Raw genomic sequence first — 27,505 nt, 5'->3', positions numbered from 1 at the left:
CCTTTTAGATGCTTCTGCGTAGCGTTAAGTGACTGTGTGTGTTACAAAGGGGTTGTTTTATGGCAGTCGGTTGCTGTGGTGGAAAGCCCACTTTCAGTAATTTCTCTAGACAGTATACTGATTGTTTCACTAAAGCAACAGGAGCACTGCCGTAACCTTGTTTTTCCTGTAAAATAACCCTTCCTTGAGGTGCTTGTTTTGCTGAAATGTGCTCATCCCTCAGCTCTCCCAGCAATTGGCTAATGTTTTTTTTTTTTTTCCCTGAACACAATATTAAATGTGAGTGTGGTCAGCTCAAGCTGATTACTTTATCTTCCAATACCTTTTGCTCAGATATCTTTTTCTTTCTGATATCTTCTTTGCTGAAACCCACCTGAATTGCAAGAAGGCTGTTTGTCAGCAGGATTTTCTAGTTTTTTCATTTGACGGTCAAGTTGCCTTTATACCCTTATTTTAAAATTCTTTTTTTTCCTATTGCTTGAAGCTGCTGGAGCTCAGCTGGGACTAGTGCAGTTGGATCTCTGCAGTCTGCTGGTCAAGTGGCTGATCTAGAATTTTAATGCAGAAGTCCTGAAATTCGTGGTGCCTATGTTTGCAGGTGGAAATTATCATCTGAAATGAAATTGTGCCCACAGGCTCCATCGTTGCGGGTGTTGTGTACGGAAACTGGCATCTGCAGCTTATTTCTGTGGATGCAAAAGAGAGTTTGGAAGCTTTTCCCAAAGCCTGTTTATTCCTTAGCACACGTGTTGTGGCTTAGTCTTGTGGTTCACAGAGACAGTACTTGTAAGGGAAGCGTGTTGGAATTTGTTACAGATATCTTTCTGGAATAAGCTTGGGGCTTCTTGTCAGTCCTGGTTCTGTGAGGTGCTTCTTGCCCTGACTCACGACTGAGGGTTTGGGGAGCTGTGTCCTTCATGGAGCAGAAATAACGCAACTCCTGAGTACCAATTCGGCTTCTGTAGTGTGTTTTCCTGTCTGCGGGTCCCACAGCAAGGAGCTGACAGTGTGGATTGCTCTAAATAAGGGTGAGGTGCTGGTTCAGGGCGCTGCATAGCAACAGATAAGCTCTGGGCTGACTTATCTTCTCAGGGAGATTTTACATTTGCTTTTCTTTGTCTCCTCTCTGGCTTGTTTCAGCCTCAGCCCATTTCTTCTCGTAACTCATGTTCCCAGCCCTGACGCTGCCCTTCTTGCTTGTGTTACTCCTTTGGCTTCCTCTTGGCTGCCTCCCTCCTTCACCCTCCCATCACCAGGCTCCTGCTGCCGTGCCTCCATCCTCCCCCAGCTCATCTCGCTGGCTCCAGGCTTCTGCTCCGGGTCCCCCTTGACGGGCACCTCCTTAATGTCAGCAGCCAACTCCAGTAATTATCAGGGTTGCTGATTAGCAGTTTGCGAGCGCAGAGCTGGCTTTTAGTTAAGGCTCTGAGCAAATGCCATCGCAGGTTCCTGGTGCACTCCAGAAGCTGTCATGCTGCTTTCCTCCTCCTACCCCCCTGGACCCTCCATGCGGAACCAGCCCGGGTGCCTGAACACAGATTGTGGCTCCAGAGGGGCTAATGCTCAGCCAAAACCAGTAAGTCCGTCTGGATCTGTGCTGCTTGTTCTGCTCATTCCCCTTTGCTTTCTCATGGATCTCCGTGAGGAGCAGAAGGGGTGCACATCTAGCACCCGCTGCGTTGCTTGGTTCATGCTCCGGTTCTGGTTGGGCTTTCGTGACCCATTTTGCCTGTCAGGAAGGACACGGTGCTTTAAGCGCTCATGGTCTGGAGAGTGGCATTGGGAACAGCTACGTCTGCAAGAGAAGGGAAAGCAAGGTGATTTTTCTTTACGGACCTTTTTGCCTCAGCAATGTGGGAAAGGAAGAAGTGGTGTGGCAGCCCCGAGGTGGGAAACTCAGAGGAGCTCCCTCCTCGACTGAGGGAGCACTGCTGGTGTTCTCAGTGACGACAAAAAAAAAAAAAAAAAAAAAAAGTGAACTGCTTTATAGGGCAGGAACAGTGCTTTCCTTTTGGTCTGGAAAGCATCCAGCACATTTTGTGGCTATTGGGGATGTAAAAGAAAAGCCACAGGCAAAAGAACAGAGCAGAACTCCTTGACTTGTGTGAACTTGGTATGTGAACGGTGTGAGCCGATGTGATAAGTACTATTATTTGAATTTTGGGGGATCTGAATGGTTTGCTGAGCTGACTGTTTGGATGCTACACTGTAAGAATAATTTGAGCTCTTCTCATCTGGTGATATGGGGGTATATACATCTGACCTGCAAATAGAGAAGGCTGGAGGGTGCTGTGCGTTGCTGCGGTACACATTGCAAGGAACAGTTGATATATCTGTGACGTGCTTGTGTCTAAGAGGTTGACAATGCCTCAGCACACGTGAGATTGCTGGAGTCTCTGGTGGAAATGTTGTTCTGTTGCAGTGCTGAGTGAGTTTTTGCATCTGTGCTGCTCCTTGCTTGTCTCCTTGGCTCATGGCATCCTCTGTCCTGTTTTGTTGCAGGGTCTCTGGGCTGCAGCGATGAGGAAGCCTCGGAGGAGGTCCCGGCAGAACTTGGAGGGGAGACGTTCTCCCTCGCCCTACAGCCTCAAGTGCTCACCCACTCGCGAGACGCTGACGTACGCCCAGGCCCAGCGGATCGTGGAGGTGGACATCGACGGACGGCTTCATCGCATCAGCATCTATGATCCCTTAAAAATCATCACGGAGGATGAGCTGACTGCCCAGGATATCACAGAGTGCAACAGCAACAAAGAAAACAGCGAGCAGCCCCTTTTCCCTTCCAAATCTAAAAAAACACCTTCCAAAGGCAAGAAGAAGGAGTCTTGCTCCAAGCATGCGCCAGGAATGTCTTTACACTTACCCCAGCCCAACTTCCGCGTGGTGGACTTCTTCAGCCAGCCAGACGCCCCTCCTCTCCCCGCCGCCTACTACCGGTACATTGAAAAGCCTCCTGAGGACCTGGATGTAGAGGTGGAGTATGACATGGATGAGGAGGATCTGGCCTGGCTGGAAATGGTCAACGAGAAGAGAAGGGACGATGGTTATGGGACGGTTTCTCCTGACACTTTTGAGCTGCTGGTGGACCGGATGGAAAAGGAGTCGTACCTCGAGAGCCGCAACAACGGTGCTCAGCAGTCGCTTGTCGATGAGGATGCCTTCTGCTGTGTCTGCATGGACGATGAGTGTCACAACAGCAACGTTATCCTGTTCTGCGATATCTGCAACCTGGCCGTGCACCAGGAGTGTTACGGTGTGCCCTATATCCCCGAGGGGCAGTGGCTTTGCCGCTGCTGCTTACAGTCCCCTTCTCGCCCTGTGGATTGTGTCCTTTGCCCCAACAAAGGTGGAGCCTTCAAGCAGACTAGCGATGGCCGCTGGGCTCACGTGGTTTGTGCCATCTGGATCCCAGAGGTCTGCTTTGCAAACACTGTGTTCCTGGAGCCCATCGAAGGGATAAATAACATCCCCCCAGCTCGGTGGAAGCTCACGTGCTATATCTGCAAGCGGAAGGGCATGGGAGCTGCTATCCAGTGCCACAAGGTGAACTGTTACACTGCCTTCCACGTCACCTGTGCCCAGCGGGCTGGTCTCTTCATGAAGATCGAACCCATGAGGGAGACCAGCATCAACGGCACAACGTTCACCGTGCGCAAGACTGCCTATTGTGGGAGTCATTCCCCACCTGGAATGGTGAAAAAAGGGTCTCGAGCTGCTAGCCGGGAGGGTCGGGAGGACACTGGGAAGGAGGAGGGAGAGGAGGAAGCTAATTCTGGCCCTCCCAAAGGGTCTCTGAAAAAGAACCAAGTGAAATTGAAGCAGAAGATCAAAAAGGAGCCTGGTGATGTGACCAACGGGCATTCGTCTGCACCCATGGTGACAGTCACGCAAATCCCCTCCTACAGGTGAGTGGTGCAGGGTTAGGGAAGGACCTGGACAGCTGGAGCTGGACAGGGTCTGTTTTGAGGACCTGATCCCTCTCGTTGTTGAACTTTGAAGCGCTGTCCCCCATCAAGACCTGGCAATAGCCATGTTCAAGGCGTGCTCTGCAGAACCATCCCTGACCGGTGCTCTTCCACGTGCTGCTGGCACTCTGGCTTTCCTGCTTTGCCCAGCAGCTCTCCCAATCCGTGGTGTGACGCAGAATACGGGGTGGTCCCTGACAGCAAGCACCCATCTAGCATCCAAATTTACACAGATAGCTGGGAAGGTGTTTTTAAAATACTCAAGCATTACAAGCTGGCAGGCGGACAGGGACCATCCTGTTATTACTATTTATTTTTTTTTAATCTCATTTCATAGTTTCTTAATTCCTTCTTTTATTACAGAGCATGTCAAACTTGTCGGTGTTGCAAACAGCTTTGAAATTGGCCATGTATTTTTTTTCTCCCAGCTCTCTCTCGTGCGGAACTGGGTAGTGCTGAATTTTCATTTGGCACATGAGGAAGTGTGGGGATATGTTGCCAGTATTTTAACAGATAAGCTTTGGAAAGCTGCTGATAAAACACCACATATAATCCAACAAATGGTTTGAAAAGGTTAAAATAGGTGATATATTACTCTTGGACTCCTGTGAAGTTAGTTTCCCAGACTCTAGCTTAATAACCTCAGACTTAAATGGCCCCCAGGAATGTTCTTGACACTGAAAGTCGTTTTGAAATGAAGGCTGGCAGCAGAATTGGTGATTGCGTACTTTGTGTCAAGGGCTTGGTGAGAACCTCCAGCTGAGCTGCTACTAAAATCGGGATATATTGTGAAAAGTAGGCACCTGCGTCTTCACGGTGGGGATTGCACCAGCTGCACGCGTAGTTCAGAGTGTGCATTGACGCAACGCTGCAAAGCTTCGCTGGGAAGCCTGCTGGTATCACCAGGGTCTGCAGAGTTGTGCTGGCTTTGCCGTCGGCTCCATGACACCTCTTTGCTTCCTTCAGGCTGAACAAGATCTGCAGCGGCCTCTCCCTCCAGAGGAAGAACCAGTTCATGCAGAGGCTCCACAACTACTGGCTGCTGAAGCGACAGGCAAGGAACGGGGTGCCCCTGATCCGCCGCCTGCACTCGCATCTCCAGTCCCAGAGGAACGCGGAGCAGGTACCGGCTCCCAGCCAAACCCCCCGGGGGAGGGAGAGCTGGCGTTCCGTGGGGAGATGCACGTGGTGCGTGGCTGGGAAGGGGAACAAGGGTGACACAATCAGAGGGTGAACTGATTTAAGTCTCTTTTGGTTTCCTCTTGGTGTGCAGATGCCTGAAGAGCTGAGGTAGTGTATCAGTGGTGGGATGTCCACTGTGCCACTAGAATTGGTGCTGCTGAGCCAGCAGGTGGGAGGTTTTCCCCTTGAGTCGGGAGACCTGGGGTTGTGCACGGGTGTGATGGGTCCCTGGTGGACTGATCTCTCAGATGAATCACTAAACCACGTTCCTTGTGAGTGATTCAAGATCCCCTCCTCCAGAAAATAGGTGTTAACTCCAGAGTCATGCCCAAATTCCAGTCTGGGTCGTTCTTCCTGCAGCTTCCATTTCTGATCCTCCCATGTGCATTCATAAGGAAGTTTAGATGTAATCATCAGCTCTGGGCTCCTTTGCTTCCTCCTCTGAGCTGGAGTCCAGAGTCAGTCGGTGCTGTTCAACAGCACTGCGCTTGGCAGGAGGAGTAGCTGGTGAAGTAATGAAGCGGTCAGACTGTGACATAGCCTGCCGGTAGGTATTGTGCACGTATATTTTTACTGTAGTTGCAGGAATTTTTAGGCTTTTGGTTTGTATGAAGACTGCTCTGGGTGATCAATAGAAAAAAAATATTTCCCACTCATCAGTCTGGAGCTTGGGGAAATACAGCATTTCCTTGGCGTATTAAGTCATCAATTTCCCATAATTAAGTTCTTAAAACAAATGTTGTATAAATATAAACCATCAAGATCTTGTGAAGCAATCGTCCTCTTTTGGCAATCCTGTGACAGTATATGCACTTCAGCTAGATCCTCAAAACCATTTAAGAAGCTACAGGTTTAGGAGAGGAAGGATCATCGCGTTGCGAAGCCACTGAACTGTGTCTCGGAAGGTGTGAGCTCATCCCAGCGTTGGCTGTTACTTTGTGTTTTGTAGAATCTCTTCCCGTGGCTCGATTTCTTACTGGTGACAAGGAGGATAAGAATAGCTCTGTTCTGCCGTGCTTTGCTCGCCTGCCTTTACACTGTAAACGCTTTGGGCTGCCTCTTTGATGCGCAGCAGCCACCAGAAAGAATTTCCAGCTTCTCTAGAGAAGTTGGCTATAAAAGCAGGGAAGGTGTAAATGAGTGTGACCTGAAGCGTGTTCCCAGAGTGTAGCTACAGTGTGATTCAGGCCTAACTTCACAGATCATATAAAATCCATAAAGGATTGTTGTGTGTGTTAGACAGCCAAATGCTGGGGAAGGGGGGTCCAGAGCCTGAAGAAGAGGCGAGGAGACAGGAGGAAGACTATGAGAGCGATTCACAGGGGACGCCTAGAAAGAGGAGGAAGCGCAGGAAGCCGGTCGTGTTTTTCATCTCACCCCCCTGTTCTGTCTTACAGAAGGAGCAGGACGAGAAGACCAGCGCGGTGAAGGAAGAGCTGAAGTACTGGCAAAAGCTGCGGCATGACTTGGAGCGGGCACGGCTGCTCATCGAGCTGATCCGGAAGAGGGAGAAACTCAAACGGGAGCAGGTGGGTAGCTTTTGCTGTCAGGTTACTGCACTTGGCTTCAGTCCCACACAAGTGCTCTGTGCTGCAGGAGGCAGAGGGGGAACGGGACAGTTTTTCTTGAGCTTTTTCGTCTTTTTGCAGATTCTGACTGTGGGATGTGTGGAGCAGCCGTCCCTCCCTGTGTCACAGGCTCGTGCTGCTCAGCCTCTGTCCTCAGAACCAGGGCTGGGCTGCAGAGTGCTGGGAAAATGTGTTTGCATAAATAACGGTGAATTCGATTCCTGACCTGTGGCACCCCTTCTGTTCCTGGGGATGGACCAGGTGTTTTGCAGAGTAGAAGTCGGATCTCCTTAAATATTTCTTTCAGGTGTTTGGGAATGCCTACTGCAGAGAGAGGTCTAAATCACCATTCTGTTTTCCATTTCTAAAGCTAAAAATCGCTGTGTTTTGACCTCTAAGTACATTTTTAGATGAAGAAGTTTTAAGGTGGAGACCATTTACTAAATTTTCCAGTTTCCTCTATGATCTGTGTGCAGTTCTCCGAAGTTGCACCAGTTAAGGTTACTTCCCATGCTCGCTGGCTTTGCCTGTTGAGGGTTTTTGCTTGCCATGGCTGGTTGGTCGCTGCAGCCCCTGCCGTGCTCTCTGGCACGGGTATTTTCAACGACAGCTTCATGGCAGACTCACCCTGTGCACAGTGAGCCCATACGCGTTGCCTGGGTGCTCTCAGGCTGTCTGCAGGGAGCCAGGCAGAGGGAAAGCAGCATCCTCTGTCATCACAGCTCCTCTGTGAGCTATTTTTTCATGGCCAGAAACTGCCCACAGCTTTTCTGGAGTCCTTTCGATGCCAGCACTGGTTCGTTTGCTGTAATGTCCTTGGTTTACAGCAGTGGCTCAGTCCTGTGTGCTGCATGGACATATTTTAGGTAGGAGGATGAAAAAAAAAAAATCCCTCTTGGGCTTTGTTTGCTTTTGATATCTTGCTAATATCACAGTTGGCTAAATCCATAAAAGCTTGTTGAAGCTATGGTGTTCTTTATAGGATAAGATGTCGCCGAAAAGTGCATCTAGTTGGAGCTCTATCCCAACCCAACTTTTATCTGAGTGGAAAAGGATGCTCCAGAGTCCTGAGTCGTTGTTCAGCTTCTTTCCTGTTTTGGGGGAGGAGTGTGGACTTCATATCTGTCTTCATTCATTCTCTTACTGATGCTGGCTTGTTGCTGAGCACATTAAATACAGTTGGCTCTGCGTAAACTTCTGCTACTGAAGTGGTTGATTTAATGACATAATGAGAGATTGTAAGATCAAAGAAATTAAAATATTAAAGGAGAAAGAAATACTTCTATCCTGTTCCAGTCTCCTTTGAATCGGATTTCAGTGGAAGAGATCAAACCTGTGCTACAACTTGTTTGCTTGATATCAAACAGAGACTTCATAAAGGATGTAAGACACTGTATTGGGAATTTGCAGACATCTAACCGCTGTTTTTGTTTGGCTTCTGCCTTGAAGTGTGAGAGCTTATATATTCAACTTTGTTTATGCTCTCTAGTCTAATTATGGATGTTGTTCTTCATGTAAATACATACTTTTAACTTTTGTATAATGTTGCTAATTGGCATAATAATATCTTGAGGCAGGGAGTTCTACAGGATAATTTACAAGGCGTGAAAAGCTGCTTCTTGTTTTCATTTTGAGTTTTATTATGTTTTAATTTTATGGGGTTTTCTCTTGTTTGGGCTTTATGAGGTTGGCTAAACAGGAGTTTCCCGTACAAAAGGACTGGAGTGTGCAGTCAGACTCTGCAAAGTGGTGACTGCTGATGTGCTTGCAGCACACGGAGGGGGCAAGGTGTTTACCCGAAATTCTTCAGCCGTGAGTCTACCGAGCTAGTGGTACGATGACCTGAGGTTTCCAGCACTGAGAAGAGCTGGGGTGATGATTCAGGAGAAACTGGAGGGAGACACCACTCACATATCCTGTCCTCGCTGACTGTGCTCGTCCACTGTTTTCCCATTCAGCCGCTATGGAGCTCCAGCTGACCCCTTTCACTGTCCTTCTGCGCACAACGCTGGACCTGCTGCAGGAGAAGGACGCTGCCCAGATCTTCTCGGAGCCTGTTAACCTGAACGAGGCAAGTCTCTTTCCTAGAGGTGTCTAGTGGGCTGTAGATGAGCTATTGCTGGGCAGAAGCTCATGTGCTGCCCTAACCCTGGTGGCACAAACCACCTTGTCCCAAGCTGCTGGTGGACTAAAGAATATCTCAAAGAGGACTCACAATGTGAGGATCCTTCCAGGCCAAAAAAAAAAGAGTGTTGTTTCCTGGAAGCTTCAGCACGTCTCAGCCAAGTAATGTTTTACAGAGCCAGGACGTGTCTACCTTGACTGGGCGACACAGAAATAAACTGCTGGCGCTGCCCCTTGCCGGTGGAAAGGGCATTAAGAGTGCTTATGATGGATGCGCTCTAGTTGGCTAGTAAATGGTTTTTGTAATTGTACAGGTTTTATATGTTTAGGTTCCAGATTACCTGGAATTCATTTCCAACCCAATGGATTTTTCCACCATGAGGCGGAAGCTGGAGTCCCACCTGTACCGAACATTGGATGAGTTTGAGGAAGACTTTAACCTTATAGTTACCAACTGCATGAGGTATAATGCTAAAGACACGATTTTCCACCGAGCAGCTGTCCGGCTCAGAGACCTCGGAGGAGCGATATTGCGTCATGCGCGGCGGCAGGCTGAAAACATCGGCTTTGACACTGATATGGGGATTCACCTGCCCGAGTCACCCAAAACCGAGGACTTTTACCGCTTTTCTTGGGAGGACGGTGAGTGTTTATTAAGCTTTTTTTTTTTTTTCCGGGCAGATCATAACTGTGTTCTTTGTTCTGAGCATGTCACTCAGCCTGCATGTAAATCATAGCCATGGTTCAGCATACAAGAATTTTGCTATCCATTTATTTTCCTAAGCATACATCTAACACCTTTAGAGCCTCAAACAGCAGGATTTCAGGTGAGCCAGGCACTTGGAGATCAGTGCAGCTTTGCTCCAGCTCTCCTAGTGCATGTCTGCCTCAGAAGAGCCTTGTAACTCCCCATGCCGTTTGATTTGTGCCACGGCTAGAGTATAAACTTGGTATTTTAAAGAACAGTGCAAAGGTGGATCTGGGATTTTTTGCTCTGAGTAAAGCTCATACATTTCATTGTAAATCGGCAAGGTGTAGAGCAGCTGGGTTAGATGGAGCACTGAGGGCTGGGAGAGGGTGGTGTGGGGTTAAGATACTGGAACCCGAGCAGTCCTTCTAGCCAAGACTTTCCATTCACATCCATTCCTGTAGCTGTCTTGAGGTGGCAGCTCCAAAGCATTGGCTGAATAACTTGTCTGAACTTAGTACAGAATGCTGCTGCCATCCTGCATGCAGAGCTTGCAGTCTGCCGTCCGACTCCTGAATGCTGCAGCCCTCGTGGATGCAGATGCACAGAAATTTGTGTTGCTGTCCGATAGCACAGCCCTCAGCTGCCTGCCCTGCGCTGCTGGATGCCAGCCCTTCAGCAGAGCCAGAGGAATGCCAAACATGTTCTATTTTGGCCAGTTCTGTTTGTGGTCTGATTTTTTCATTTAATCTGGCAATGAAATAGGTTTCTGCCAAGGACCTGGACCGTGAGCTGTCTTGTGTGGGTGCAGATACTGGGATGCTGCCCCTGGGACAGTAATGGGAACTGGAGGGCAGTGCAAGTCAAATCAGCTGCTCTTTGGGCAAAAGAAGGAAGTCTGAGCTCCAAGGTTAACAATTCCTAACTCCACAAACTAAAGCAATTGGTTTATGAATAGCAGCAGAGGGAATGAGGCACGGTGGTGGTCCCAAATGCTTCTTCAAGAAGCCTTGCTCCTTCCCTTCACTGTTACACTCTCTTCTGATGCAGTGGATAACATCCTCCTCCCGGAGAACCGGGCTCACCTCTCCTTGGAGGCCCAGCTGAAGGAGCTGCTGGAGAAGCTGGACATGGTGAGCAGCATGCGGTCCAGCGGCGCCCGGACGCGACGCATCCGGCTCCTGAGACGGGAGATCAACTCCATTCGGCAGAAGCTGGCCCAGCAGCAAAACAAGAGCATGCCCAACGGGGAGCCTGCGCTGCGGGAAGAAGGGCTGGATAAAACAGCAAGGGATGGGGACGAGGAGGGCGAAAAAGGTGAGAGGTTGCAGCAGGATTTTAGCTCCAGCTCTCCTAGAGCATGTCAGCAGTCAAGACCTGCTGTTTCTTCTGTTTTTTGAAAGATGGGAATGGCTGTTAGTTTTGGCAATAACTCTTTTTAAAATGTTCAAGCAGATTCTTTATTCCTTTAGGAGATGATGCCAAACCCCGGCACCCTCCAACCCTGGAGCCCACAGGACCCGCACCCGCTCTCTCGGAGCTGGATTCTCTGCAGGACCCTCCAACGCTCAAACCCATCAGCGAAAGCAAGTCCTTGAATCAGCTGCAGAAGAAGGTGATGTCGGACAAGGAACTCTTTGACAAGAAGGCTCTGCAGCGGGAGAGCCAAGCCTTCCAGCGCCTGCTCAGCGACAATGGCCTGAACGGACTGGCCTTGCCACCTGCAGACACCCCTGCCAGCCCCCCCTTCAGTGGCGTGGGCCGACGGACGTCTGTCCTTTTTAAAAAAGCTAAGAATGGGGTGAAGCTGCAAAGAGGCCTGGACTGCTCCCTGGAGAACGGGGAGGACCGCGGGCAGCTTTCGCCCTCCTGCCCTGACAGGGAGCGACAATCTCGGAAGCGGCCGCAGGGCAGGACCTGCAGTGAGAGCGATGGAGAGAAGTCACCCAGGCAGGCGGGACAGAGAGGTAATTCCTTGGGATTTCTTTTCCTTCTGAACCCTTGGAAACTACGAGATGGGGCTAAGGGAGTGGGAATCCTGGGGCTGAGTAAAGACATCTGCATCCAGACTGCTCACCTGAAACTCACTCACAGGTTAAAGGAAACATAAATGGCTTCTCCAAAGATTTGGGGACTTACTGTCATCATCTGCCAGTAATTAAAGCAGAGAGGAGTTGCTCCCAGTGGACAGAGGTCAGAATGAGAGGCTGAAATTAAAAAAGGGAAAATAAAGGCAGGGTACTGGAAAATCACTGATAACTAGGCAGTGCGATTTTTCCTCTGCTGAAGCAGCACTGCTGGCTTTTTCCGATGAGTTGCAGTGCTGTTGTGATTCAGTTCCTTCCACTGTTTAAAACAACAACTGATTTCTCCTACCTGGAGGGAGTGGCTGGTGTGCCGAATTTGTGTTCCTGCAGGAGCAGGTCAGCGTGGCCAGGGTCGTCAGAACAAGGAGTTTCCCAGAAACGTGCTCCTTGTAGCAGTTCCGTATTTACAGGTAGAAAAAAACAATAGTGGCTTTGGCAGGAATGTGCCCTTTCTTTGGCTGACAGGCTTTTGGTGAGCCCGTGAGGATCCTGGGAGTGGTGGGTCCCTGGATGGGGCTTGGGCTTGCTCTCAGGGGTCATTCCCTGCCTGTCCCTGGCTGTGGATCCTGTCCAAGCTCAGGGGTAATCCGAGCTCTCTGTGTAGGTGTCCCTGCGGTACTCACAGCAGAAAACCTGGCAGCGAAGGGAAGATTTCCAGCGCCGCTGGCATTTGGGGCAAAAAAGTTAAATATTCCACTTATGGCCACAGTGACATTTGTACTGGCGAGGGAGGAAGGTGGTGGGGAGCTGCCTTCTGCCCAGGGGGAATTTGCTTCCTCAGTGTCTGCTCTTTGCGCTGGAAAATCTCATTTTGAGAAATTGAAGCAAGGAGTTTTTCCTTGAGCAGTTTTCTCTCAGCAAGGAGCCCGTACCTGAATAAGCTGTGGTTTTATGTGCCTGCTCCCCTGCGCACGGGCCAGCCCAGCAGCTGAGCCTGGGTGAGGCAGGGAGATGTCCGTGGCAGCCAGCGTGAAGCCTCCGTGTATTTTCCAAATCAACTTGAAGCCACGTGAGCAAGTGGCTCATTTCCTGGCCTCTGGGCTTCCCCGGCGAGCTGGGTGCTGCGTGGAGCTCTCCTGTACCATCCCTGGGCACTTCTCCAGCACTTGCCTCTTCAGAGACAGCCTGATTTTCCATGTGTCGAGGGTAGAAATACCTTTGATTAGTCACCTTTTGGTTGCAGCCGAGTCTGGAGAGCTCTGTGCAGATTTTCCCTCTCTGGTTGAAGTACTCAGCATCTTTGTGGACGTGAGTCATGGGACGGTGACCTTACCTGAGCCTTGGTAGCATCTCTGTGTGTTGCTGCTGCTTCTTTGGGCTGATTCCCATTTGTCTCCTGGGCAGGAGTGGCGAACGGCTTTGCGAAGCACGCAGAAAGCAGCTCTGACTCTGAGTGTGGCTCTGGCCTGGGTGGTGGGCTGGCGTTGGAAGCCTGCAGGTAAGTGCCCCGTGCGAAACTATTCCCAGAACACCTTCTGTGTCTGCTTTAATCTGCCTGGTTTTATCATTCTACTTCTTTGTCAAAACCAGCCCAAACTGTTCTTCATTTTGTGTGTTGTCTTTAGACAGAGAGTTTCTCAGGTTCCATCCTGTCCTTTTAAGCGATGAGTCCCAAAAGCAGGACATGATTTTTCAAGCAAATGGAAATCCATTACGCTTCTGTTTCTCAGTGCATACACACCCTCTCTGCTGATGTATACCTTCTTGCAGTTCTCGAGAGCCAAAGCTAGGAAAACCTTGAGCTGAAATGTCCAGTTCAGCGCCGCAGGTGAAGCTGAATTTCTACCACCACTGAATTGCTGCTTGCTTCCTCCCAGGGGTTTAAGTCCAGAACCAGGCCCTTCAAACAGGACTGAACAGATGAAAGCAGAAGTCGGTGTGTGGGCAGATGCAGTAGGCGTACGTGGGTACCATATCCATTTTCTGGTCTTACCTACCTATCCAGCCCTCCTAACACCGACTCAAGTCGTTCACAGCCCTTTTACTGCACGGTAAAACCCGTATTACGCCAGAATCACGTTTGTGTGTTGTGAGTGAGGCTGAGAACATCTGACCTTGATGGGTAAGATCATCCAGGACAGTCAGAAGCAAGATTTTCTTGGTTGATACTCATAGTAATATTTTCAGTGCCTTGAACACATCATTGCTCTCTGCTTGTCTTCAGTGACCCTGAGGGTGATGACCCATCACTTGAGAAATACGTTCGGACATTTTGTGCTTCCTCTGCTCACTTAGCCCTGTAAGGCTTCTGGCTTGCGGTGTCACTTGGGCACCTAAAATCGTAAAGCTCCCCACATGCACCTGTTCTCGGGACTGAGGCTGCAGAAGCTGTGTGACAAGTTATTCTGCAGCAGGGTTGAATCCCAGGAGGATTTTTCAAATGAAAACTCGCTCTGCTAGGCAGCACGATCCTAAACGTTAGCTGTCAAGAGAGGTGTGTAATTTTGCAGTTGTAGCTAAGGCTGGATGAGTGTTACCAATCCTCTGCAAAGGCTTTCGTGCCCATGACCAGAGGCAAAGCCTAGGGTTTGGAGGAGCAGTTGGGTGTGAGGGCTGTTCCCTGCGGCACGTCGATCCCACCTCCACAGTCAGGTGCTGGGCAGCCCGAGGAGAGAACGCGGTGTCCCAGGAAATGATCTCTCATAGCACGTGCTGAGTCCCTTGGAGGCACAGGACCTCCGGTTCTTCTCTGAGATGGGATGCCCACCCATCTCTCCACTCTTTGGGCTGTGTGCCCAGGTCTTCAGCTCCGTAATCACCTCTTCTGTGAGCCGGATACTATCATGACCTCTCCGCAGAGCTCGCAAGAACCTACTGCAACAAACTGTTGTAAAGTGAGGAGCCGAATCAAAGGGAACAAAAAGGAGTGAACTGGATTTGTGCCTAGTTGTAGTGTCATTTAAATGAGGGCTCTTGAGTCATGCAGAAATCCTTCGTGGGGTGAGGATGCTCTCAGAACAGGACCGGGAGCCAGAAACTCCCCTTCAAACCATGTCTTGTCCTCCTGGCCCCACTGTATTTGCCTCCATTTCCCCATTTGTAAGTGAGGGAGACAAATCTGGATTCCCAGGGGAGTGTAGTTGATGTTTGTGTACTTGGAAGATGAAAAGTGTGTTGTAAGTGCTTATTACAATAATTGCAAGCAATTCACCTAGCAAAAATCACATTAGAGCTATGTGACACCCACAAAACGAGGAATTAAAACCAAGCTGATGTCTCATGGATAACTTGTACAATTATTCTATTTGGGAACAGTTCTGTTTACTGCTTTTTCTCCACTCCTCCTCTGTGAGCACCAGCGTCACCCAGAACGGGTTGCTTGTTGAAAAACTATAAAAGAAAAAAGAAAGACATAAATAAATGAAAGGCTTTGAGGCTTTGAGCAACCTGGGCTAGTGGGAGGTGTCCCTGCCCGCAGCAGGGGGGTTGGAACTTGTTCATCTTTGAGGTCCTTTCCAACCCAAACCATTCTGTGATTTGATGGAAAGATCTGATTGCTCTCTAGTGGGAATTCTTTGCTGGGTTTCCTCCTCGTGTTCGCAGCTTGGTTTCCATTAGGTACCGTTCATTGCTCATGGCAAAGCTGGGGTGATGGCCAGAGTACTTGCTGTAGAAGAGGTGTGGTGATGCCCTTTTGTTCTTTTCAAGGATGCACCAGTACAGTAATTTCCCAGTGTTTTGGCCAGAGCTGGGGAATCCATTTACCTGGCTTTGCTTTCAAGGCTAATGTGTTTTCTCCTAACATACTGTGTCTTTCTGACAGCGGGTTGATGCCTCCCAAGCGAAGCCGAGGGAAGCCAGCTCTGTCTCGGGTGCCCTTCTTGGAAGGTGTGAACGGAGACTCCGATTACAGCAGCTCAGGTGAGAACGGCTGCACAGCAGCCTCACTTTGGGGAGCACCCTGCTCCGGTCCCCCCACACCATGTGGCTGACATCCACCCAAACCAGGGGGAGCAGGTCTCAGCGCACACCAGGAACCGGTCCTGCACGAGTCCAGATTGCACGATGAGGCTGCTGACCTGCCTGTGCCTTGTCACCGCCTTTGTTACAAATTCAGGTTATTGCGTGCAAGGTTTTTCCTCCTTTTGCTGGTTGCCTGTGCCCTGAGTTCCCCTCAAATGGGTGCTTTCTGTAGACCTGGTGTGTGTAATGTCACTGGCACGTGTGTTCTCCTGATCTGGGACTAGTTCTCTTCCACGATACTGCAGTACAAACAGTAAATCATGGTTATAAGAGGGGTCTCTCTGGAGATGACTCCAGAGCTGTTCCCTCTTCCACTGTCATTGCTTTCAAGGGCTTTGTAACGAAGTCGTCATTGTCAGGCTGTGCTATACAGCAGGAAAATTAAGTCACACTCCTCTAATACCACCCAAGGCACTGCACCAATCTCATGGCGCTCCCACAGCCAGATTCTTTTGCGTCAGTGCTGGGGTTATTGCAGGTTTGTGCTGAAGTCGGAGTTCAGCTTTGACCCCCTGCTACGCCCGCGCCCCTTGCACAGCTCCCATCCTCCTGTCTCCTGGGAGCAGTGCTGGTACTGGGAGAACTGGAATCAGTGGGACGATTCTGTGGTTTTCAACATCGTTTCATTAATGGAATACAGCAGTGGAAAAGCACATTAGGTCTGTCTTGGCAATGCGCTCGTTTGGGCTCCATTTGGCCTTGTCTGGATTCAGTTTGACTTCTTGTGAAGCCCGTGTTTGACCATTCCCCCCAGAGCAATCACTGCTTGCCGCAAAATTCACATTAATGAAGATTACTCCTTTTTCAGGGCCAGGAGCTGGCAGATTCATGTCTTGAATTGATCTTTTGCAATACTTCTCACTTAAGTTTGAAAGAATTGGTGGCTAATAGACTTCTGTCAACTAGAACCAGGCATTTCCATTAGAGATCAAATAGCCCCAAAGACTATGGCATCAGTCTGGATTTTTGTGTTTAGAAGGAATAAAAAGGAACTCTCTGAACAGTGGTCCAAATTAATCTCAGGTGCAGCTTCATCAGTTCCATGGAGGATGGATTTGCCTTGATGGAGCCTAATGGGCCAAATTCATCTCTTGTATACCCATTTGATTGCAGTGATACAGCAGCTAATCACCCCAGAGCTGGATCTGCTGAATATTTCCATATGAAAGAGTTCATCAGAGACCCGTGATTTAGGAGACCGGGGCTTTATCTTAATGCGGAACGTGACGGTACTGACAGAGCATAAAGGCTGGACACTCACCATGGCCAGGCTGGATCTCACTGCACATTAAGTTTTATCATAAACTTCCTGCAGATGAGATGTGTGTCTTACCACTTCTGGATTGGACACCAAATGCATTTAGGTACAGACAGTAAATGGCTTTCCATCTTGCTCTTGACTGTGATTAAGAGAAGTGGTCTGTGCACACGTGCGTGATTAAATGTGATGAATAGATGGACGCTAGGTTTGTTCTGAAAAAAAAGTGAAATTCCAGCTTTCTGCTTGCTGCAGAAGCAAGTAGGTTAAAAAATGAAACCAGAAATATTGTCAGTATGTTTTAAGTACAGTGGTTCATCCATTTTAGATGAGACAGTGCAGGCCATCGTGCCTGGGTTAGATGATGGCGTGGTTCCATCAGAACCCCCTTGCTGGGGCGCACCCTCCTAAGCCGTGTCTCCTTCTGTCCCTTAGGCAGGACTCTGCTCATGTCCTTCGAGAGCCAGGCTGAGCTGGAGCCCTTGGAGCTGGTGTGGGCCAAGTGCCGCGGCTATCCCTCCTACCCCGCCTTGGTGAGTACCCCGCTGCTCTCTCGCAGCCTGTACCTGCAGTGCAGGGAGCCCAGAGCACAGTGCTAGTGTGCAGTGTAACCAGACAGAAAAGGAAAACTACCCAAAATCCTGCACTATGTGCTTGGTTTTTTTTTTTCCTTTCCCCTTTGCACAGTTAATTTTCCCTGTGCTCATTGTTTCAGAGCATTGCAGAGGATTCATAAAACATTGGTCTCTCGGTGCCAGGGATAGGAGGACATCTTTCCTCTCCTCTTCTCTTCACTCTTAAGGTCTGGGGAAAGTAATTGGTCCTGTTGTCGTGAGAAGACCTAAATTTTACAGAGGCAGGCACCAGGTTCCACTGGTGTCTAACCACCCGCACATTTTAGCAAGTACGACTCCATACGTAGGTGCCCAGCTGGCCTGGTGGTGTATATACACTCTTGCAATAACCATATGTTTGATTAAGTAGGAGAACACGTGCATGTGTTCACACCTAGTCCTTCGAATGCCATTTCCTTACTATTTCCCTGCTTGGGATATTTGCCTGTTCATGTGAAATCCCAAAACCTGGCTTCAGCGAGCACCATGCTCAGTTCCAAAGCAAGACATGACACGCAGCGGTTCCTAGGAAGTGCCAGCACCGCTGCAGGCTTTGAACTGCTTGTTAAGCTCTCAACAGAGGTTGCCGGAGTAAGTATATAAGTGAGAACATGAGATGGACCATCTGTGTTCGGTTCTTTCTGCTACTTTTAAATATATCCCGTGAGACGTGGCTCTTCCTGACAGCTCTGCTCCAGGTAATTTCTGCGTGGCTGCAGCCGTCCCCTTAAGCCCCTTTACGGTTGGGATCGCTAAGGCAGACGGCGCTTGCGACCACTGAGAAATTGCAGGGGCTGAAAACAAATGGAATCGTCACAGAGATGACTCAAGTCTCTACATCCGAGCAGCAGAGTGGTGAAACCAGGCGTGAGCTGACGCAGCACGTACGCCTGGCCAGGGCTGAGCACAATTCTGATGCCTCCAAAAGGGCAGATTCTGCTGAAAGAGGGACCCACTGCCACGCTTGTGCTCTTAGGTGGGAGCCCAGAGGAGAGAACAGCTACGGGTGAACCTGCTGGCTGTGTTGGCCAGCCAAAGCGTTTTTAGATCTTTGTGTGGCTACAGCCCAAGTCAAATTGTGCTTTAGCATGGCTTTAATGGTGAGATTGTCCCCAAAAAAGGCAGTCTGTTACCGTGGTAAAGTGTCTTAATAAATTCCCCTGGCTTTTTCAAGCTCATAGGAGCCAAGATCAGGAGGCAGAGTAGACCAAGTGTGACATCAGCCCTGTTCTGTTCTCCTGCGACCACACAGCGCAAATGTTGGACACGGACATTTCTGCTTCCTATGGGGAGAATTGGTGCGTCTGTTCTCTCCAAAATGATCTCCAGTTCCTCTCCAAAATTACTCTAGCCTGATAAAGCCGGCACTGCTTCTCACCTCTCTCCAAATACTGGGCCTGATTCTGATCTCGCAGCAGCATACACCCGAGCAACGCCGCTGCAGTCGAATGAATTGTGCCAGAATCGAGCTGCTCTGAACTCGCCTTGTGCCTGCTGAGCCCGGCGGTGGCCTGACATTTATTGTCTGAGTCTGGAGGGAGGGAGGGAGGGAAATCCTTTGCCGAACACAACAACACCGAGTTTGTACTGAATCACCAATTACTGTAAATTCATCTACATCCACACGGAACCACATACTTACATCCTTTCCATTTTTTTAAGAATAGGTTGCTTAGCTTTTGGACCAGCTGGCTCCCTTCCACGGGGAAAGCCTCAAGGTCAGGAAAATTCTTTAAAAAGAGTCGCTGAGGCAGAGCAAGCAGAGCAAGCGTGCCCATCCGGAGTAGATTTGAATTGTCTAGCTTGGATAGACTGAAAGAAAAGGGGAAAAAAAAACCAAATGCATTCTCTGCAGTACTTGAAGGGGTTTGTGCTTAAATATCCTTTCCCTGTGTCACCAGATAATCGATCCCAAGATGCCACGCGAGGGTTTGCTGCACAATGGAGTCCCCATCCCAGTCCCGCCCGTGGATGTGTTGAAGTTGGGGGAGCAGAGGCAGACAGAGGCAGGAGAAAAGCTCTTCCTCGTCCTTTTCTTCGACAACAAGAGAACCTGGTGAGTGCGTGCGGACAGGCGGGGGCTTGCGGCCAGCGCTGCGGCAGAGAGGGAGGATGGAACATAATCTTTGATACGTGAGAGCACACAGGGGTGATGGTGTTACATGTAAATTGGAGAATTGAACCATGCAGCAGTCGAAATGAGGAAATCTGCTTTTCCCTGGCCCCAGAGCACAGCATCTGACTGCTCCGCTTCTGTGGTGAACAGCACAGCATCCTTCACCCGGGGTTCACATCACGGCAAAAATACCGAGGCACGTGAAGAGCCAATTTCATAGTCAAAACCTGCAGCAAATGAGAGAGCGCATTTGATTTTAAAACAACACCAGCAGAATGAGCAGCCAGCTCCGCTGCTGCACAACAGATTTGCCAAAAATCTCCAGGGTAACATTTTCAAAACGCTGGGTTTGTTCCGTATTTAGCCTTGCCCGATGCTTGGAGCTGCTGTTTAGAAATCAAGATATATGTTTAAGATTAAAAACATAGGTATGAGGACCTGGTTCAGGGCAAGTGAAATATCTCGAGGCCTTTTCTGTCTTAGACTGAATCTGATTTTAGTGTCAGTGGCTGACCACGCTCACATGGCACCGATCACCCAGCCACACAGAATAAGCCACAAACCAGTGAAGTGCCTTAAAAATGAGCAATAAGGCTTTGAAATCCCTGTGAGAAACAACGGGAAACTTGTAAAATCGGAGCGTTATGCTGGAAGAGGCGAGTCCCTGCCATGGGGCAGGCAGCCGCACGCTGAACCCTACGGAGTGTGTAACCACCAAACGCCACGTGGGAACGTGAACCGAGCAAATAAATGATCTCACTGGAGGCGATACCCGCGTGTGGCTGGGGTCAGAGATCCAGAGAGTTGATTCTGCGGAAGAAGCAGATGCTGGGCCATTTGTTTGTGTCCTCTGGGGAAAAGAGGTACCAAGAGACACACACGCTCCTGAGGTTTTCGATTAGTCCACAGCATTGTTTCGCTGTCCCTGGTTACCAGAACCACTTGATCCAGGGCATGTTCTTCAAAGAGGTAATCATGATTTTTAGCTGAAAATCAATGGCAGTGCTGTGCTTCCCCTTGCTGTAATCATGGGTTTTGAAAAATCAAAATCCAAACTTGCCATTGAACCTCCCTTCCCAATAAAAATCATCATTTTCTTGCCTTTGGCCTGCTCTTATTGAAGACAAGCTCTGGTAGATGTTTATACTTTTAATTGGCCACTTAGGGCTTTTTTGGCAATTTGTGGGAGACTAGGGCGCTTCAGGAAAGTCCTAAACCACTCTGAATTCTGCTGAGGTCAGTGAGGCTGCAGAAGGGTCACTAAGGCTGAAATTGGCCCCTGGGTGACGATAAGTGGAGCTGCTCTGGGTTGTCCGCGTTGGTAGGCTGGGAGATGCACTGAGCTGTGCTGGCGGTGGCTGAGGTTTAATTCTAGGGGCTGGGCTTCGTTAGGAAGGGTGGCTGGCGTGTTGCTGAGCGTTCTAATTAACCTGGGCTGATAACTGCACAATCAAATCTTGCTGTTGACTGGCACGTGCGGTGTAGGTCGGGGTCAACAGGGAAGCTGCCTGTTTCGGGATGATACTCAGGTCGTTGTAGTTGCCCAAACCCTGATGCTTACAGCCTCCTGGGACAAGGCAGAGCTTTCTCAGGGATAAAAACTTCCTTTCCACCATGGAAGTCCCTGTTTTTGCTGCTCTGTGGAACACGGGAGTTTCCAAGTTTTCCCCTGGAGCTCTGAGGAGCATCGAGAGCCTTGAGTAAGGACTCCAAGGAGAGAGAAAACAGCTCGTGCAGGAAGGCGTTTGGGCTACAGGTGCTTCTTCCGTGTCAGATGGAGACATTGAAACGTTGGTAGCATCACTGTGGGGTGTTAATTATAAATAAATGGATCACACGAATGTAGCTGCTCCGGAGGGGGGATACAACTAGTGAGTGACCACTGCTGAGACGTGGGGGATGTTGGAGGGGCTGGAGAACTTGGCCGTGTCTTGGGGACTCTTGGGACAGACTCCTTGGCCCGTTGTGGCAGGTTTGAGACTCAAACCAGGCACACGGGAGCTGTCAGCCTCCTGCAGAGAGCTCAGGCGCAGCTTTGCAAGGGCAAGAGGCCTCCAGGCGTTGGCTCTTCTTTCCCTGGTTCCCCTCTCGCTGCCCTCGCTGACGGGACTTTGTGCTCTCCGCTCTGTTCCAGGCAGTGGCTCCCGCGTGACAAAGTCCATCCGCTCGGCGTGGACGACACCGTGGACAAGTTAAAGATGCTGGAAGGCCGAAAAACCAGCATCCGCAAATCCGTGCAGGTGGCCTACGACCGAGCCATGATCCACATGAGCCGCGTGCGGGGAGATCATCCCTTCGTTACGTCTAATTATCTGTAAGGGGTCGGGGCGGCTGCTCCTCCTTTTCCTCCAGTGCCCGCACGGGCTGCGGCAGCGGAGCGGACTGGCTCGTGTGCTGACGGGCCAGGGGACATCGTTCCCAGCAGCTGTCAGTGCTCCTGGAAATACCCTGAAACGTGCCAAAAAATCCTGCCCAGCTTCTTTCTGAATGTGTCTCGCCGAAGAGCTGGCAGGAGATGAAATGTATTGTCCACAGGGCCAGGAGTGAGGGAGTCAGGAAAAGCTGCCGGGTGACGGGAGCAGAGGTGAGCTGGTGCAGCCCTCGCAGGTTTGGACCTCATGCACCTTTCCCTTCCCTGTGCCGCCGGGGTTTTGAAGTCATCGGCCAGCCCCGAGTAATTCCCGGGGACCCGTCACCGCAGTAACCGAACCAGGATCCTTTATGGAAATCCCAACCGGACGATTCTTGTGCCAAATTTACCCTAACCATCGTTGGCCTTTTTATTTTTTTTTCTATATGACTTTTGATTGTCCCATTATATTAAAAAAAAATTAAAAAATCATAGCTGGGAGTTTGCGTTAGGATTTTCCTGCCCATGTCCGTAGTGTTTTCATGTTGGGTTTCTCTCATTGCGTTTAGAAAAGTCTGAAATATTTTGGGAACCTTCCCCTGCACTGCACACACTTAGGTGCGGAGATGCACAGAGCTTTAAAGACAAAAAGCAGATTTCCCGGAGTTTTGTGTGTGTGTACGTTCTAGAAATTTATTTGGTAGTTTTCACATTCAGATTCTGATTTTGTGACTGTGCTTGGTCCAGTAACATTTCATATCCTGGTTTAGCAAACTACTGAGCAAAGAAAATTCTTTTTTTTTTAAGAAGCAAAACTTCATAGTGGAGGTGCCTGGTGAGCCGGAGCAGCTTTGCAGGCACCGAGGTTGATCAGGGTTGGAGGGAGGTGACACATCTTTTGTGTTTTTGCTGCACAAGGGGGTGTACAGCTCCTCTTTCTTTCTTTCTTCCCTTTTTTCTCTCTCTCTGATGTTCTCCTCTGGCTCAGTTCAGGTTGAAACCAAGCCCCACCGAGAGCAAGCGACCATTTTGCCTTTTCGCCTTCTCCCGCGCATCCTTTCCCTGCTGTGCGGGTCTCCAGCGGTGTCATCCCCCAAAACCCACGTCCCCCCAGCTCTGCAGACACCCCCAGGATTTGGGGGGTTTGTATTGCAGAAAACGGGGACAAGTGATGTTTGGAAACTCGATGCCAAACCCTTTTCTATCCACCAAGGACTGGATGATTTCGCCGAGCTCTTCTGTTGCGTGTCCCGTGTTTGCTTTCCCATTTAAAGAACCAAAGGTGCAGAGCAAGATTGTAGATTGAAGATCATAATTTTGCTTTTTAACTCGCTATTTTTTTATTTTAACTTTTTCATACTGAAGAGAATGTGGGGTGAAAAATAATAATTAATAATAATAATAATTAATAATAGTGATGACTAGTGGGGAGTAATCACTGCCATTTCTACTTGGTCGACTTTTTTAAAATACCACTTCTTATACATTGGGACATGGAACCACACTTTAAGGGACGACTCCTGTAACATACAGAGATGGGGCAGAGGATTTTGTAAAAATAATAATATTGATGCCTAGGGAGTGGGGCTAGGGAAGGAGATTGTGTATATAGGTGTAAAATAGTGTTCTAAATTATTTAGACTGTTGTCACCATTCTTGAAGTCCTCAGTTGCGTTGCTGGGTCTTTTATATGCACACAGTGTAATTTATTTCACGGAACATACACTTTTCCAGGTGGTAGCTCAGCTGTGGACTTGTGACCTGTGTATATGTTTGAAGATTTGGGGATTTGGGGTTTTTTGTTTTGGTTTGGGTTTTTTTTGGTTTTGGTTTGTTTTTTTTTTTATGACGTTTTAGAAGTTGAATTGGCTGATATCCTGCTGTTGCTACGGGACCTAAACGTTACTGTCAGTCTGCTGTAAAGCACAGATCGCTCTATTTATTGTAGAAAGTGAGTTTATTTGCTTTCTAGAATCGTTTATATCAGATGGTATAAGAGAGGTAATAAGAAAATCTATGCTTGTAAAGAAAAAAAAAAAGATAATTTTACCTACTATAATCTGACTGTCTGAGACTATATTTTCTCTCTGAGAAATAAATGTTCTAATGTATAAAAACAAATGAAAATAAGAGTCGTTCCTTGCGAGCGTTGTCCTGAGGGCCAGGAGGTCACTTACCGTGATGGTTTGGGTTCCTCCCGCTCATCCCAGATGCGGCTGTAAAGTGGTTGAGAGGAGCAGGCATGGGGACTGCCCAGAGGGGTTTCTCACGCTGCTTCTGACATCTCCGGAGGTGAGTTTGTGCCCTGTGCAATGGGTTGGGAGCTGCACGCTGGGATCCCACCATCCCTGAAGGATGGGAATTGGGAATTTGGGGCTTGAATCCCACCTAGAGCTGCTCAGGGTGGGCTGGGGCGCAGGAATTGTTCCTGTCCCCCAGCAGCATGAAGCCCCTCCAGGGCCAGAGGCACAGTCTGTCCTTGGCGCTGCCCCGACCCGCAGGGAACTCGGACAAAGTCGAGTCTCCCAGCGCGTTCCCAAGGAGGAGCTCCTCCTTGTTTTACGGATGGGGAAACTGAGGCACAAGGAGCGGCAGGTGACTCACCCAAAGCCCCTCATGAGGCCAAACAAGGACCCACCGCCCCACCACCCCTTGCCAGACCACATGCTTCAGGTGTTGGGTTTGGGTTTTGTTGAGTTTTTTTTCTTCTTTTTAATTCATCATGTTAAGCTAGGGAGCACCCGCTCTGTCTCTCAGAAAACACCACCAGGCACACACCCCAATAAAGTCCAAATGCTTGAGGAAGAAGAAAAAAAAAAACCAAAAAAAAAACCTCCAAGGTAGGAAAGCAATTTCTTGAGACACTGTTTGGAGTTTTATTGGCAACAAGGCTCTGCCTTCATACGCTTGGCCCCGCCCCTGCTGCCTCTTCCCCCGGGGAACAGGAACAGAAGCAGAGGGACCGGGACCCTCCACGTCCTGCAATCAGCCCCCATGGCCCTGTGGGAGCTGCGGGAGACCCCCAGGGGTGGCTGGGATCCGTCCCCCCCCCCCCCTCCTGCATCCAGCTATTGGCACGACACAGAGGGCACCTGCCCCCGGGAGGAAAACCACCTGGTAGAACATGCCCAAGGGCTTGGATGTAAAAGCAGCCGGGGGCGAGGGCAGCCTGGGGGCTGCTGGGGGCAGCCAGCGCTGGATGCAGGATCCGTCATCGCTGGAGAGGAGCCACCAGCGTGGCTGTGCCCTGCAGCACACGGAGGGACACGACCAGCAGCCGGTGAGCCCCGAGACCCTGTTTCCTCGACCCAGCTCTCCCCTGCTTCCCGCTGGGAGCTCCCATCTCCTTCAAGCCCCCAAATGCTCTTTGCAGGGGAAGCCACGGGATCCGTATTTCTATCACAACCTCTTCATCATGGCAGATCCACCGCTGCAAAAACCACGTTTGGGGAAGAAACACCTGCGGTGCCACAATGTCCCCCAACCGCCCGAGAGGTCCGAAGCCCTATGATGCCGCACGCAGGCGTGGAGAGGAGATGGGGAGAACACGGGGTGCACATTATAAATATAAAATCATCATCTGCTACAAACAGAAGACGGATATTGTACATCTTTGACCCATATACACAAGAACACAATATACACAGAACGCCTCGGAGGAGCGGGGGCTTTGCAAGGGGCTTTGGGGAGATGCTGTTCCCCTGCCAGCCCCCCCCAGGGCCTCCCCCCAGTGCCGAAGGGGGCTGGAGTGACAGCACATCCGTCACCAAAAGTCCCGTTGAGCTGGCGCGTGTCATTGGAACCACGCACGGATGGAGCGGTGTCCCCCTCTGTGCCCATCCCCGCTGCCCCACGGGAGAGGGAGGCAAAGAGGAAGGCGAGGAGGAGGAGGAGGGCAGGCGGCAGGGGTTCTCTCGTGAACCCACAAAGTGCTGGGGGGGGGTCTCCAGACCCTCAGAGTGAAGCTAGGCCCTGAGAGAAACTTCTTGCCCTTGGAGGGGGGAGGATTTTCCGGGCAGGGGTCTCCAATAAGGCATTTTCATCTGGGAGTTGGAGCGAATGGTGTCGGAGAAGAGGAGCAGAGGGGGCAGCGCAGGTGGAGGGAGGTTAACGCAAGGCAGCGAAGCCAAGGGGGTTCCAGCCCAGGGCAGGGGATGGAGAGGACAGAAGGGCTTCATCCTCGGCTCAGTTTATCAGTAAAGCTGCCCCCCGTGTCCCCCCCTGCCCCTTCGAGCCCATGTCCCCAGCTGGAGTACTGCCGGCGGGTGGAGTGGCACATCCAGGCGCCCGGAGCGGCAGCCAGGCACGCGTTCCAGAGTGAAGAGTCACCGTGAGCTTTGTACAGCGAGGAGCAGCTCCCAGCTGGAGTGTCCGAGGACTTGGGGACGACAAAATGCCACAGTGATCGGATCGGGCCAGGAGGAGGGGGTGGGCGCAGGGGAGAGGAGGGAGTCGAGTCCTGGCACCTATCGGCGGTAATGATTGGGAGCGTCTGCAAACATGTACTTGAGTCTGTAGGCTTCTGCCAGCAGCAGTCCGATCTCTTCGTTACCCCAGTGTATCGTGGGCAGGTTTTGTAACAACATGAGAAGGCCCTGGAAGAGGGGAAGGGGCTTAGTTTGGGGTGGGCAAGGGTCGAGTACAGCTCTGGCTGACCAGAGGCAGCAGCACTCGGTAACTTTCGTGGGTCTGAAAGGCTCAGAGACAGCGGGAAGGTGCGATCGGGTCTAGATCTGAAGCAGTGAAGCACCTCAGATGTCCCCAAACCTCTCAAGACCGAGGGTGCCACCCCAGCCTTACAGCAGAAGGCAAACACGAAGGGACTTACCGTGACCAAAGCTCAAGCCCGGAGAAGAGCCGGTGATGTGATGTTTGAACCCTCTGACAGCCCCCTTCTGTCGTGAGCACCGAGGCTCAGGAATTGCTTTTAGGCAAGACTGGATGCTCTTGGAGCCAGCTTGGAGATGATGGTTGACTGTGTCCACACTGGAATCCCAACCAGCACAATTCCCTCCCCTGCACCCCCAGGGAATCACCCCCAGCCCCAAGGACTTACTTGGAAATCTTCCTCGTCCAGGATCTCTTTCCGCCACTTGATCAAGAAGGCAGCGCAGACGTACAGGTGGAAATGTGAGAATCCTTCTGGCTCCGACTACGGACAACAAAACTCTGGGTCAGCTCCTGCAGCTCAGCTGGAGCGTGCCTTCCCCAGACACGCCCGTCCCACTGGGCCACCCGTCACCCAACTGGTTATGAACATCCCAGGGCCACGCTGCTTTGCCTCCCTCAGCTCCCCACCTGCACGGTGCTGCCAGAAGACCTCCAACCCCCGGGTAGAGGGAACTGTGAAGGGTCTGGAGCACAGGTCTGACGAGGAGCGGCTGAGGGAGCTGGGGGGTTCAGTCTGGAGAAGAGGAGGCTGAGAGGAGACCTCATCACTCCCTACAGCTGCCTGAAAGGAGGGTGCAGTGAGGGGGGTGCTGGGCTCTGCTCTAAAGGAACAAGTGACGGGACAAGAGGAAATGGCCTCAAGTTGTGCCAGGGGAGGTTTAGGCTGGAGATTAGAAAAAATTTCTTCACTGAAAGAGTG

The 27,505-nt window shown here is 50.3% G+C and overlaps 2 protein-coding genes across 2 annotated transcripts in view; one reads left to right on the top strand and one right to left on the bottom strand.

The window, feature by feature from the left end:
* The first annotated feature begins 1,543 nt into the window (after positions 1–1,543).
* BRPF3 (bromodomain and PHD finger containing, 3) lies at positions 1,544–21,883 on the top strand. The gene is made up of 13 exons (XM_010077202.1): positions 1,544–1,576; positions 2,503–3,905; positions 4,932–5,088; positions 6,545–6,692; positions 8,674–8,786; positions 9,169–9,481; positions 10,578–10,844; positions 11,003–11,494; positions 12,959–13,052; positions 15,378–15,475; positions 17,271–17,368; positions 19,351–19,505; positions 21,700–21,883. The coding sequence occupies exons 2-13, from the start codon at positions 2,521–2,523 to the stop codon at positions 21,881–21,883; spliced, it is 3,504 nt and encodes a 1,167-aa protein (XP_010075504.1). The 5' UTR covers positions 1,544–1,576; positions 2,503–2,520.
* A 4,289-nt stretch (positions 21,884–26,172) lies between these two features.
* The window catches only part of TBC1D22B (TBC1 domain family, member 22B), a gene marked incomplete at its 5' end in the record, with an annotated part of 12,088 nt that continues 10,755 nt past the window's right edge, over positions 26,173–27,505 (bottom strand). Inside the window, 2 exons of the mRNA XM_010077203.1 lie at positions 26,173–26,510; positions 26,972–27,067. Coding sequence (XP_010075505.1) covers positions 26,382–26,510; positions 26,972–27,067 — 225 coding nt within the window. The remainder of the gene's footprint in view (positions 26,511–26,971; positions 27,068–27,505) is intronic.

The sequence above is a fragment of the Pterocles gutturalis genome, unplaced genomic scaffold (assembly GCF_000699245.1).
Source record: "Pterocles gutturalis isolate BGI_N339 unplaced genomic scaffold, ASM69924v1 scaffold27208, whole genome shotgun sequence".
NCBI lineage: Eukaryota > Metazoa > Chordata > Aves > Pterocliformes > Pteroclidae > Pterocles > Pterocles gutturalis.
The sequence above is the reverse complement of the archived record's forward strand: the minus strand, read 5'-3'. Positions and strand labels throughout refer to the sequence as shown.